At 54.2% G+C, this 10,808-nt stretch overlaps 2 protein-coding genes across 3 annotated transcripts in view; one reads left to right on the top strand and one right to left on the bottom strand.

Annotated features, from left to right (window-relative positions):
• Positions 1-6,315, top strand: part of TMEM97 (transmembrane protein 97) — a 6,661-nt gene extending 346 nt beyond the window's left edge. Inside the window, exons 2-3 of the mRNA XM_004706934.3 lie at positions 4,373-4,517; positions 5,256-6,315. Coding sequence (XP_004706991.2) covers positions 4,373-4,517; positions 5,256-5,515 — 405 coding nt within the window. The 3' untranslated portion in view covers positions 5,516-6,315. The remainder of the gene's footprint in view (positions 1-4,372; positions 4,518-5,255) is intronic.
• Positions 6,316-6,665: 350 nt separating this feature from the next.
• IFT20 (intraflagellar transport 20) lies at positions 6,666-10,737 on the bottom strand. Of its 2 annotated transcripts, none has more exons than XM_004706935.2 (5): positions 10,633-10,737; positions 9,046-9,174; positions 8,060-8,145; positions 7,544-7,647; positions 6,666-7,084 (listed from the first exon to the last, which is right to left on the bottom strand). In XM_004706935.2, exons 2-5 carry the CDS (start codon positions 9,170-9,172, stop codon positions 7,003-7,005), a joined length of 399 nt encoding a protein of 132 aa, XP_004706992.1. In that variant the 5' UTR covers positions 9,173-9,174; positions 10,633-10,737; the 3' UTR covers positions 6,666-7,002. The 2 variants fall into 2 exon arrangements, with proteins under 2 accessions (XP_004706992.1, XP_045155599.1); XM_045299664.1 differs by having other exon boundaries at positions 6,666-6,977.
• Positions 10,738-10,808: the final 71 nt, after the last annotated feature.

Raw genomic sequence — 10,808 nt, 5'->3', positions numbered from 1 at the left:
CCGCTCAGGGTGCTGTGGGTGCCCGGGCTCGCCCCTTCTCGTCCGATCGCGGAGTGCCCTTCCCGTTTGGCCTTCTCCCCAGATAGCACCGTGCCTTCTCGGGCCGCCCTTGGAAATCCGCTCAGCCCTTTGACACCGTTTCGGCCACTCGCTTTCGCCACTCTGCATGCAAGGACAAGTTCCAGGCTCTTCTCATACCCCCAGTTTGGCCTTCTCTTTCCTCTTTCCAAGGAGTTTTTGCTTTCTGCACGTGTGATGTCCGGATTGAGTGGTAGCCAACGGGCATCAAATCTGTGCGCGACCTGGTCTCGAAATTCATGAGGGATAGCGCACTGAAGCTTGGGCTCTGGCTGCAGTGGACTTAATTTTAATTATCTGTCACCACGGCCAGATTCACAACTTCATTTCCAACGGTGGTATTCCAGCCCGACGCATTTCAGACGGCAGAAGCTGGTTACAAGAGAACCCTCCATTTCTCATCGTTGGCGATAGGTAGTGGGTGAGGCCTAACTTCGAACGATGGTCGTGTTAACTGATGTTCAGCTGGCTGAGAGCAACATCGATGGCCTTGGAATAAAGTTGAAAGGCCCTATTTCTCAACATTTCTTTACCACAGATTGGAACGTTTTAGGGTTTTTGGTTTTCAACTCCTTGCCCTTCTCCGGGACCCTGCAGTGTTTTCTCTTGGGATTCCTGTCCTGCATGGTCACCAAGCCATGCAGAGAACGGGCAAGATAAACTTACCTCAAGCGTTGCCTTTGCCTGGCTCCTTCTCAAATGCCTCATGGCAGAGCCGGGGGGGCTTAACCTGTGGTCTGCAAACCCACCTGGCAGAGGCAAACGTGCGCCTCGTGTTTTCCAGGACTAGACTCCGTAGCTTCCATCACCTTTTTCAGAGCTTTAGAGCCACTGCTGAGCAACGTGCTGCACCCCCCCTCCCCCCGCCCCATGGAAATGGCACAGGCAGTACAGGCCAAGAGCACTGGACTGCAGTTTGAGGGCCTTGAAGATTTTGTTCCCCAACAACTGTGGAGAGTCAGGGCTCTGGAATTCCAAATGGCCAATGAAGAGAGTTGAATTAAATTATCAACTTGAGCATATTCAGGTGGGTTCGTTTCTTGTTGCTACTGTACTAGATTACCACAAGGTTAGTGGCTGAAACAACCTCACAGTATTTTCTTCCAATTCTGTACGTTAGCAGTCTGCATCAAGGGGGACGGCAGGGCTGGGTCCCTCTGGAGGTCTTGGGGAGAAGCTGTGGCTTGCCTCTTCCAGTCCCAGGTGGTTGTCAGCTTTGTGGCCACATTGTTTCTGCCATCTTACTGCTTCTCTTCTGTAGTCGAATCTCCCTCCCTTTTATAAAATTCGCTTGCCTCTTGGGTTCCCCGAATCAGCTCATTTTCCTTCACCACCACCCCTTCCTCTGCCCCCTCCCCCCTAACAGTCTGATTTAATGAGTACTTTGAATACTTGATCAACAACACATGGGAGCCCTGGTGGCTCAACAGTTACGGTCGCTGGTTCAAGCTCACCCCTCGGCTCCTGGAAAAAAGGCCTGACCTGCTTCCCAGAAAGATGAGAGCTGATAGAGGCAAATCTGCTCTTTAGTAACAATGAACACAGAGCCTACTCCGGCCAAACAGCAGTTGGCTTCTTTCTCACGACTCACAGACCCAGCTTTGAAGTGCCCAGCATCGGAAAGACCTATGTAAATTTACATATTCAATTTGGTAAAGTGATTGCCAGCTTTTAAAACCATATTGACTTACTGTAAAAGGTCAAGGCCCAGTGCAAACAGCATCTGCCCAGAAAACCGTGTCTGTGTGTGTGCACGCTTGTTCCTCATCTTTCTCTTCTTTGTGGTAAAGAAAGACACATGTACCCAAACACATGTATCTTGCCACTTCAGCATCCCTCACGTGTTGTTCGGGACGTGTCTGTTTGGTCATCGCCCTCAACTCTTTTTCCAGCAGCTCACGGCCCCTAAGCGTCTTCCGTTTCCTGTCCCTCAAGCTCCTGGGAACCACAGGAGATGCTGGCATCTCTAGACGCGTCTGTCGTGGCTATTTTGTACGAGGGAGGTGTCATACAAAATACTGTGACTGACTGGTTCCCATCAGCACGCTGCGTGCACGCATCATCCAGCTGTAGCGTGTGTCAGGTGTTGGTTTCTCTTTGTGGCTGCACAATTGTCCACTGTTTGTGTGCACGCATCTTACCCATTCCTCTGAGGCAGACATCTGGCTATGGTGAATAGCATACTGCTACCATAAACCGTGCTTTTCATGTTTGTTTGTTTTCAGTCATTTTATTGGGAGTTCCTATTGCTCTTAGAACAATCCATACATCCACTGTGCCAAGCACATTTGTACATGTTGCCATCATCCTTTTCAAAACATTTTTTTTTCCTACTTGAGCCCTTGGTATCAGCTCCTCATTCCCCCCTCCCTCGTGAACTCTTGATAAATGATAAATTATTATTTTCATGTCTTACACCATCTGCTGTCTCCCTTCGTCGATGTTTCTGTTATTTGTCTTCCCGAAAGGGGGGGGGGGTTTGTTAGACGTCGATCCTGGTCCTTTGGGAAGACACTACAGTGCTGTATGGTAGTGGCCGTGGGACCTCACATTTTCCCTTAGCAGTCACATTTTACAGCACCACCAGCCAAGGGTGAGCTCCCTTGGGTGGGTTCATTAACTTTTATGATGATTTCTACTACATCACTGACCCACCTTTGGGGGTCAAACGACCCTTTCACAGAGGTCGTCCAATTCATAACAGTAGCAAAATTACAGTTTTGAAGTAGCAATGAAAATCATGTTATGGTTGGGGGGTCACCACCACATGAGGAACTGTATGAAAGGGTCACAGCATTAGGAAGGTTGAGAACCGCTGGCTTAGAAGGAAGCAAAGGGTATGGTCATGAATTTAAATTTCAAGCGAAGCACCAATGATCAATTGCTCAATAGATCAGTTGTCTAGCCCTTTTGAAGTTTATATTATGCTAGCAGAATGTTTCTGAAAATTTGCTTAAAACTGGCTCTTTATCAGCAGTGAGGCCTCCTATTATTTCACAACTTCAAGGCCTTTTTGTCTTTTGGTTAAAAATGCACAGGAAAACTGTCGTCATCACAGTGGCTTAGTTATTTGGCAGTAAGGGCAAATAACTGTTGCAGCGCTGTGGTCCCAGGGAGGCGTCCTGCTGGTGGTGTAGGCTGCTCACTGCAAGGTCAGCAGTTTGAACCTGCCAATTGCTCCTCTGCAGCGAGATGAGGCTTTCTGCTCCCCGCAGGGCCAGTTCTGACTCCGTCCTGTGAGGTTGCTGAGCCAGAACTGGCTCAATGGCAGCAAGTCTGGTTATGCGTTGGTCACAGTAAGCATGAAGCAAGTCCTTCCTCCGCGCACAGGCCGCATCTCCTTTTTCTTCAGCAGAGCAGTTGCTAGAACTGAGATCACTAACGCCAGCCTTGCCATCGTCGGAAAGCTCTGTCATTTGTGGTTTGAGGACAGCCCATTCTACACAGTCAAAAAGGGGAAAAAATGGAGTTGGGGTGTCACAAATGGGTATTCCCTCCTTGGTGCAAATTGGGGTTAACACATTGGCGCCTAGCCCTACGGCTGGAGTTCCCGTGTACTTACTCCATGGGCGCTCAGAAGAAAGGCTGGTGCTCAGCTTGTGAAACCCAGCCACTGAAACCGTGTGAGCACGCCCTCCGGCCCACGAGACGCCACGAGCAGGGGTCGACCTGAGACAGCAGGATTCAAGTACCCCAGTCATGTTTCCATGGCGCTTATCCATCTCCACGAAAGGGGCAAGGAATTCAGTGAATTCCAGGTTTGAGGGAAGCGGCCCCCAGACCTTGGTACACAGCAGGCCATTGTGAAAGGACGTGTGCCAGGGCGGTGTGCTCCTCTGTGGGTTCTGGACCAAGAATCATGTTGGCTGAGACATCACATTTGCTCGCTCAGCAAACACCTTGAGCCTAACTAGGTTCTGTTGCTCTTGGCCACGCCCCTGCAAGTGTCATCCTGGGGTAAAGGTCGCGCTGAGCAGGGGCGGGCCTGCCAGAGCTGCAGAACGCAGGGAAGGCAGTGCCGGAGGGAAAGCTAGTGCCCACGTGGGCTTGCCACAGAACCAGCCAGGTGCCCTCTGCTGCCAGCACGGGTGGGGGTGGTAGTGAGAGCCTTGCTCCATGTACAGGGGTGGGGGGCGTTTCAAAAAGTGAGTTGACAAACAGCATGAATAGAGAGCAGACTTTTCCACGTATCTTTTAAGGCTCCCCTCCCGCGCCCCGCAATCTTCACTTGAGTGGAGACGCGGAGAGCCGGGATTCATGGTGAGGGGCTGCGTTGTCCTTGTTCTCTCTCCAGCTGAGGAACCTGCTGCAGTGGTATGTGCAGGAGTTCAAGGACCCGTTCCTGCAGCACCCGCCGCTGTGGCTGAAGCCCATGCTGCTCTGCGAGCTCCTGCTTCAGCTGCCTTTCTTCCCCGTCGCCACCTACGCCTTCTTCAAAGGTCGGCCAGTGGGAGGAGGGAGGGCGCAGTCCGCTCATAGGCTCGGCTCAGGGGAACAGCTCCGAGAGGGGTGTACTGTAGTTAATGTGAGGTACAGGCCTGGCCCCTTCCAGATTTCAGGAAGGGGCGAGGGGGCGGGGCGCGTTCATGTGGCGGGAGCTAATGCCGTTCTTTCTTTGGGGGAGAAAAGGAGGTAGCAATGTGGCCCGAGGTGAGGGTGATGGGCTGGGTGTGAGGACCGAGGAAGCACGTCTGCAGCTGAAAGGAATTGGGGTCGGGGTGGCCAAGGAGAGGGGCCTGGGTCCACCCCACCCCGAGTTCCTCTCTCGTCTCACTGGGGGTCGCTCCCCCTGTGCATGGGGCGGGACCAGGAAAAGCCAGACACGTGACACCCACGGTCACGGAGCCCATCCCGAAGCCTCGCAGCCAGTCGCTACAAGCTCATGCCTGGGTCTGACCTCACCGACACGCCGGGGTCTCCGTGGCACCAGTGCTTTTCTCAGCAAGATGGCCGTGCCCGCTCGCTGGGGACGTGGGTTGGAGTCCTAGCTTGCCATGTGTCTGCGTTTCCATTTAAAGGCCCACCCACCGCCATCGAATCCACGGGCTCTAGCAGCCAAGGGTAGGGGCTCCGAGACGGCTCGGGAGCCCGCAGCCCCATCTCTCTTCCGAGTAGAGGCGGCGCTCGGGGTGCGCTGGGGGCCTGAACTCACTTCTCTACCCCGCCCCCCCCTGCAGGCGGCTGCAAGTGGATCCGCACCCCGGCCATCATCTACTCGGCCCACGTGATGACCACTCTCGTTCCAATTCTCTCCGTGCTGCTGCTCGAGGATTTCTCCAAAGCCGGCCGTTTCAAAGGACGAGGACCCCAGACTATGCCCGAGCGGCTAACCCTGGTCTCCTTCTATGCGCCCTACTTCCTCGTCCCCCTCGTGCTTCTCCTGTTCATGTTGCGGAGCCCCCACTACAAGCCTGAGGAGAAAAGGAAGAAAAAGTGAGGGATGCAAGCGCTGCCGCGGGGGGCGTCCTGACAGACCCCGTGCTCTCGGAGCCCCGCGGCTTCAGCAGCTTTCACCACACCCGCAGCAAAGCACAGGGCCCGCCGACCTCGCTCCCCAGCCACGGGGGCCGGCTGCGTGGCTGCCCAGGCTTGCCCGAGGGAGGCTCCAGGGATGTGGTGCCAAATGCCGCAGGACGTGCCCACGCTCCATGCCAGGATGCATGGGTGGGTAAATGCCCAAGAAACATGCCTCCTTAGCATGTCCACAAATTGTCTGACCCCCATTCCATGCGACTGAACCCCGAACTCGAGTCTCCTAGCCAATCACTAAACAACAAAAATGAACCGGGAAGGTCTCCATCATCCTCATCCCCAAACTTGTTAGGCCTTACTTCCCCTCCCTCCTCCACTTCCTTTGTAACGAGCGCGAAACCTGCAAAGCGTGACTTTCTCGGATATGGGCTCGTCGAGGTTTGGTTTCGGTCTTCCACAGGCCGCCCCAGAAGATTTTAAATCTCCTTTCCTATTGTATTTTTAGAGCCCACGCAGCCTCCTGTTCTCTGAAGTCTGATCTAACAAGTCGGTTCACACCTAACCCCGGTGTGCTTCCTGGTCCCTTCCTAGTACAATTGGATCATTCCTTCCATCTGTTCTCAGAAGGGGTCGGCGGGCAACTGTCCCATGTGTACAGGCAGGGTGGTGACAGTGCCTGGTGTTCCATGTCGCTGCCACTGAGTCCATTAGTCCCTGCAGGGGAGGGAAGGGCTGCCGGTGGGTTTCCAAGGCTGTCAATCATCACAGGAGCAGAAAGCCTCATCTTTCTTCCACAGAGCGGCTGATGGTTTCAAACTGCTGACCTTGCAGTGAGCAAGCCCAAGGTGTAAACCATTGTGCCACCAGGGCTCCTGGTAGGCCAAAGCTCTCTAAACATGCATTCGGAGCCAACCCTTAAAAAGCAAGACCAGTTCATCACATGGAACGGGGGAGACAAGAATCTCAGCCACTTCCCGGTCTTTCTCTCAGGCCAGCCCTGGTCTGACTGGTGGTACTAGCGTCTGACTTGTGTTTGCTCCAAATAAAGTAGCTGCTGACCCCTGCCTGGCTTGTTTTTACTGTACCTCAGGGCATCAAGAAACAAGGCACATCAAGCCATTTGAAAAGTCATTTATTGCTTTCCCCCCCAAAGTTTTGTGGACTTAAAAAAAACAAAAGCTAAAACTTTACAGATTGCTTAGTTCAGACTTAGCACGAGGAGGTGGGGACTTGTGCCGGACGGCTGGTGGCCACGCCTCCATCCACAGCAGAGAGGCTTTGGCCCTCTTGAGAACAAGTTTCCCCAACTTTGTATTCCTGCCTCCAAGGAAGGGTTCCTTAAACGCAGCTCACATGACGTGACTCAGCCAGTCACCGGAATGGTACGGAGGCTTGTTTGGTCTGTTTTACTGTAGTTTGCCTTCCTGCTATAAAAATGAGTCAAATTGCAGTTCATTTCTGAAATATAAATTGGTCAATAAATTCGTTTTGTTCTGCTTCTACTTTACACAAAGCTTCATATTCAACCCGATACCTGAAAAACAAAATTAGTAAGAAGCCCTAAAAAATGGATGAAATAAACCTTGGCCTAATCCTCCTAGAGAAGAATACAGGGGAACTAGGTGCTTCCAGGAAAGGAGTGGGGTGAGTCCAGAATGGAGAATTGTGTGAGGGTGAGAAAGAAAATGCGCAGGGATCCAAAGCAGAGGCCAAGCCCTCCCTGGACCCCCTGGGAGGGAGGGGTCCCCACCCTGAGGCTCCTCAGAACCCGCCAATGTCACAGACCCTGCAGCTGAACGTTCAGCCTCCGGTCCATCCGGCCATGACCTCAAACATCTCCCGTCAAATGTAAATTTTACTTTAAAAATCTTCAGATTAGCACAAGACAAGGCATTTCCTGGGAGAACCAGGACGGAGAGTAAGGCAGAAAGGGGATCATTCCAGAAGTCAAAATCGACCTTGAACGAACTGCTTGCTTTACACCAGGTCTTACCTTTCTAGCTGCATTTTCTTCTCTGCTATTAGTGCTTGAAGCTGCTGCTGCTGGGCTTCTCTCTGCTTTGCTATAGATTTCAGCAAGTTCCGTGCACCAATGGCCTAGGAGAAAAACCAGGATTGCCAAAGGGTTACGGTGCCCTGTAAGCTGCCCACCTGAAGCAGAGTCCTCCACATGCAGGCGGCTGTTTGGGGGGTGGCTAAGGCAGCGCCCCAGAGCTTGTCAGGAAATGACTGCACCAAAGCTCCGGCAACAGGGGCTCCGATTGCCCCGGAAGCTGACCTCTGCTCACTCACCTGCACCCTACACCCCTTAAATTCCATTTACAAAGTGAGGGTAAAGATACTTCCCCCGCAGGGTTGATGTAGAGATTAGTGGCCAGAGGAAAGGATGGCATCACAAGAATTCAAGAGTTAATGGGGCCAGGAAATTGCCCATCTCCCAACAAAACCCAGAGGGCAGGGGACCTAGGGTCCCAGGCCAAGAGGGAGATAGCAGACCTGTTGCTCTTACCTTCATCTTCTCATTTTCTGCTTCTTTTGCAAGTTGGTCCACCAGCCCAATTAAACCACCAACTATTTTCTGAAACTGGCCGATTTCTTTCAGAGAAAGGACAAAAAAAAAGTCTAATTTTCTCAGAATCACCCTTTTCCTCTCCTACGGCCGCCCACCGCAGTCTGAAGGTAGAGAAGGGTGGGTCTGAGGCCTGGAGCGCTCGTCACGGCCAACTCAGGACGATGGTGAGCCAAGCCTCCAGGAGTCCGACTCCATGGTTCACTACAAGGCGGGGCCCGGAGCACAAAAGGCCATGTTAATGGCAAAGGCTGGCTCAGGCCCTGGGAGCTCAGTTAATGGTGGGCTGGGGACTTTTCACCTGAACCAGAGCCAATCAGGCGCCCCAAGCATTTCAGTACCTAGTCTCTTTCTCAATGCCCTTGGTGTGGCAAGACCCCATTTTGCCGAGGGGTAAATGAAGGCCCAGAGGGAGAGGGAACCGTGTGCACAGCAAGCACTGGAGACCACGATGGGACCCGAGCTGCCTTACACTCACTAGTCCCCCCTCCCCACACGCTAGGGAATCCCCAAGGTGTGGGGGTCCCCCACCTAGCTAGAACTGCTCTCTGCTGGCACTAGGCTTGCATGGTTGCTGGGATAAGCAGCTTTGTGGCGATCTCTGGCCAAAAGAGGGCTTCGATGAGTGATGAGCTGTTTCTAGAGGATTCGATGATTACTTTTAACCATCGGAGAGCCTAACACTACAAACGCTGTTCCCAACAAGTCCTGTTTCCCATCGTCCCCCAAGGCATTGTTCAACATCCATTAATAGATGAGAGCTTTTGAGATCAAAGGCTGACAGATGGCATATCTGAACGACATTCCCCGCCCCCCATCCCTGATGTCTGTGTGGTGCCCTATGCAGGTGGGTAATAACATGGGACTCGAGGGCAGGGCCAGGAGCCACAATGGGGGTGGGGTGAGATGCAGCTGGAGGTACTCACTGTCCACAAAGTCCTTGCACTCCTCCTTGAGCTCTATGGTCTGCTGCGTGACCTCTGGGTCCAACACCCGCAGCTTGTTCAGCTCGTCAAAGTGCAGCCCTGCTTCCCCCAGGATGTCCTTGGCCATAGCTGCAAAGAAACCCGATCCCTGTTCACCTCCCTTCCCTTCCCAGCCACCCAAGAAAACACCCGCTTCCAGCCCAGCTCTGACTATCCCAACGCCAAGGCCCGAACTCCCAGATGTCCACAGGCTCAAGTTCCTTCTACTTCCACCTCTCGGAGCTTCCCCTGTGGCCCCCTAGCTCATCTAGAGAAGAGTCTGCTGGGACAGGGTGACTGGGGCAACGGGAGAGGTGTGTCACGGGAGCAAAGCTCAGGAAAGAATAAAGTCCAGTTGTTCGTCAGGCATCGTTCATTCCACACACAATACGTGTGTCTACTATGCCAGGGCCACCCAGCTCAATGTTACATGTCCCCCCTCCCCCCCACCCACTTAAGTGCTACCACTACTGGGCAGCTAGCTAGGAGGTGCGGGAGTGACATGTGAACTGCTCCAGAGCACATTCATTCATCCCCAAGTCATATACCCCCTCAAGACTTGCAAAGGCCTTTGAATACCTGCACTGGGACAACACAAAAAGGAAGCAAGACCTGGGTGCGGTAAAAACTACGGGTTCAAGCATGAACTATAAATCCACACCATAGCGTAGGGCTGGCTAGACAGTGCCTGGACTGGAACCCAAACTTGAGACAGCCCGTCTCCGGCGGGGAAACACCAAAAGCGTCAGCAAGACTACCCAAGGCGGACAGGAAAAAGCACTGCAAGCGGAAAAGGCCCCACGGACGAAGGTCTACTGTCCCTGAATCCGCCAGCCTCTCCAGAAGGTAAAGGCGAAGAGGCGGGTGTGGTCGGGCCGGGGGCCGGGCCGTCACCGCACCCCTCGGGCAGGTGAACCGGGGCGAGAGGATCTCGTTGAGCACACCACTGACAACCAGTCCGTTTGGGGAACGAAGGGCTAGAGGCCAAGGGGCAGCTACGACGGGCACCTAGGCCTGGATGGAAGAAGTGTGCAGACGTGAGCTTGGGGAGCGCGCCCACAGGGCTTGGTAATGGGGAGCATGAGTGCGAAGGTGGAGGAAGACTGGAGCGGGCAGAATGCGGTGGGTAAGTCCGACACACACGTGTCTGGGCATCTGAGGAGGGCAGGGCAAATGAGCTGAGGCTGAGTACCCCGAGAATGCTGGCTGTGACCCGCTCCGCCCCCGTCTTCCCCGAGCCAAGCCGTCCACGGGTGTGGAGGAAGCCCGCCGCGCTGGGCAGAAAGGCAGGCAGACTGGCCGGCTCCATCGAAAGGCGCGCTTTCCAAGCTTGTCTGAACCGCTCTCCAAAGGTTGTAAGCGCTCCAGGCCTAAACTGGATGTAACAAGTCCCAGAGTTGGGGCGACTCCCAGGTTCCTTTTGCCCAGGGAGCGCCTCGGGGCGCGGGCCTGTCTGCTTCACCCCGCCCCGCGGCCGCGCGATTCTGCTCCCGGGCTCGGCAGCACCGAGCCCAGCCCGCGTTCCCCGACCCTGTGGTCCAGGCCTACCTGCAAGACACGTCACAGGGATGCGCTGCGGGCCAGGCTGCTGCCTGTGCCAGCTAAGCCCTCGGGCCGGTGCCTCCCTGCCAGTCTGGCTGCCCCGGCCGCTGCCACGGATACACGGCCTGTTTACCCGTGACGTCACTGCCTGACACCGGAAACGCACCCTTCCACCCACAGAG

Source organism: Echinops telfairi, unplaced genomic scaffold, assembly GCF_000313985.2.
Source record: "Echinops telfairi isolate 266 unplaced genomic scaffold, ASM31398v2 ScPeMD7_7458;HRSCAF=8496, whole genome shotgun sequence".
NCBI classification, from domain to species: Eukaryota; Metazoa; Chordata; class Mammalia; order Afrosoricida; family Tenrecidae; genus Echinops; species Echinops telfairi.
The sequence above is the reverse complement of the archived record's forward strand: the minus strand, read 5'-3'. Positions and strand labels throughout refer to the sequence as shown.

Excerpts from the sequence above, each read along its gene's own strand:
- IFT20 (XM_004706935.2), bottom strand. The coding sequence starts at position 9,172 with ATGGCCAAGGACATCCTGGGGGAAGCAGGGCTGCACTTTGACGAGCTG. Across the intron at positions 7,648-8,059 it reads CAGAAAATGAGAAGATGAAG|GCCATTGGTGCACGGAACTT; the intron begins GTAAGAGCAACA and ends TTTTTCTCCTAG. Across the intron at positions 7,085-7,543 it reads AAGAAAATGCAGCTAGAAAG|GTATCGGGTTGAATATGAAG; the intron begins GTAAGACCTGGT and ends TTTGTTTTTCAG.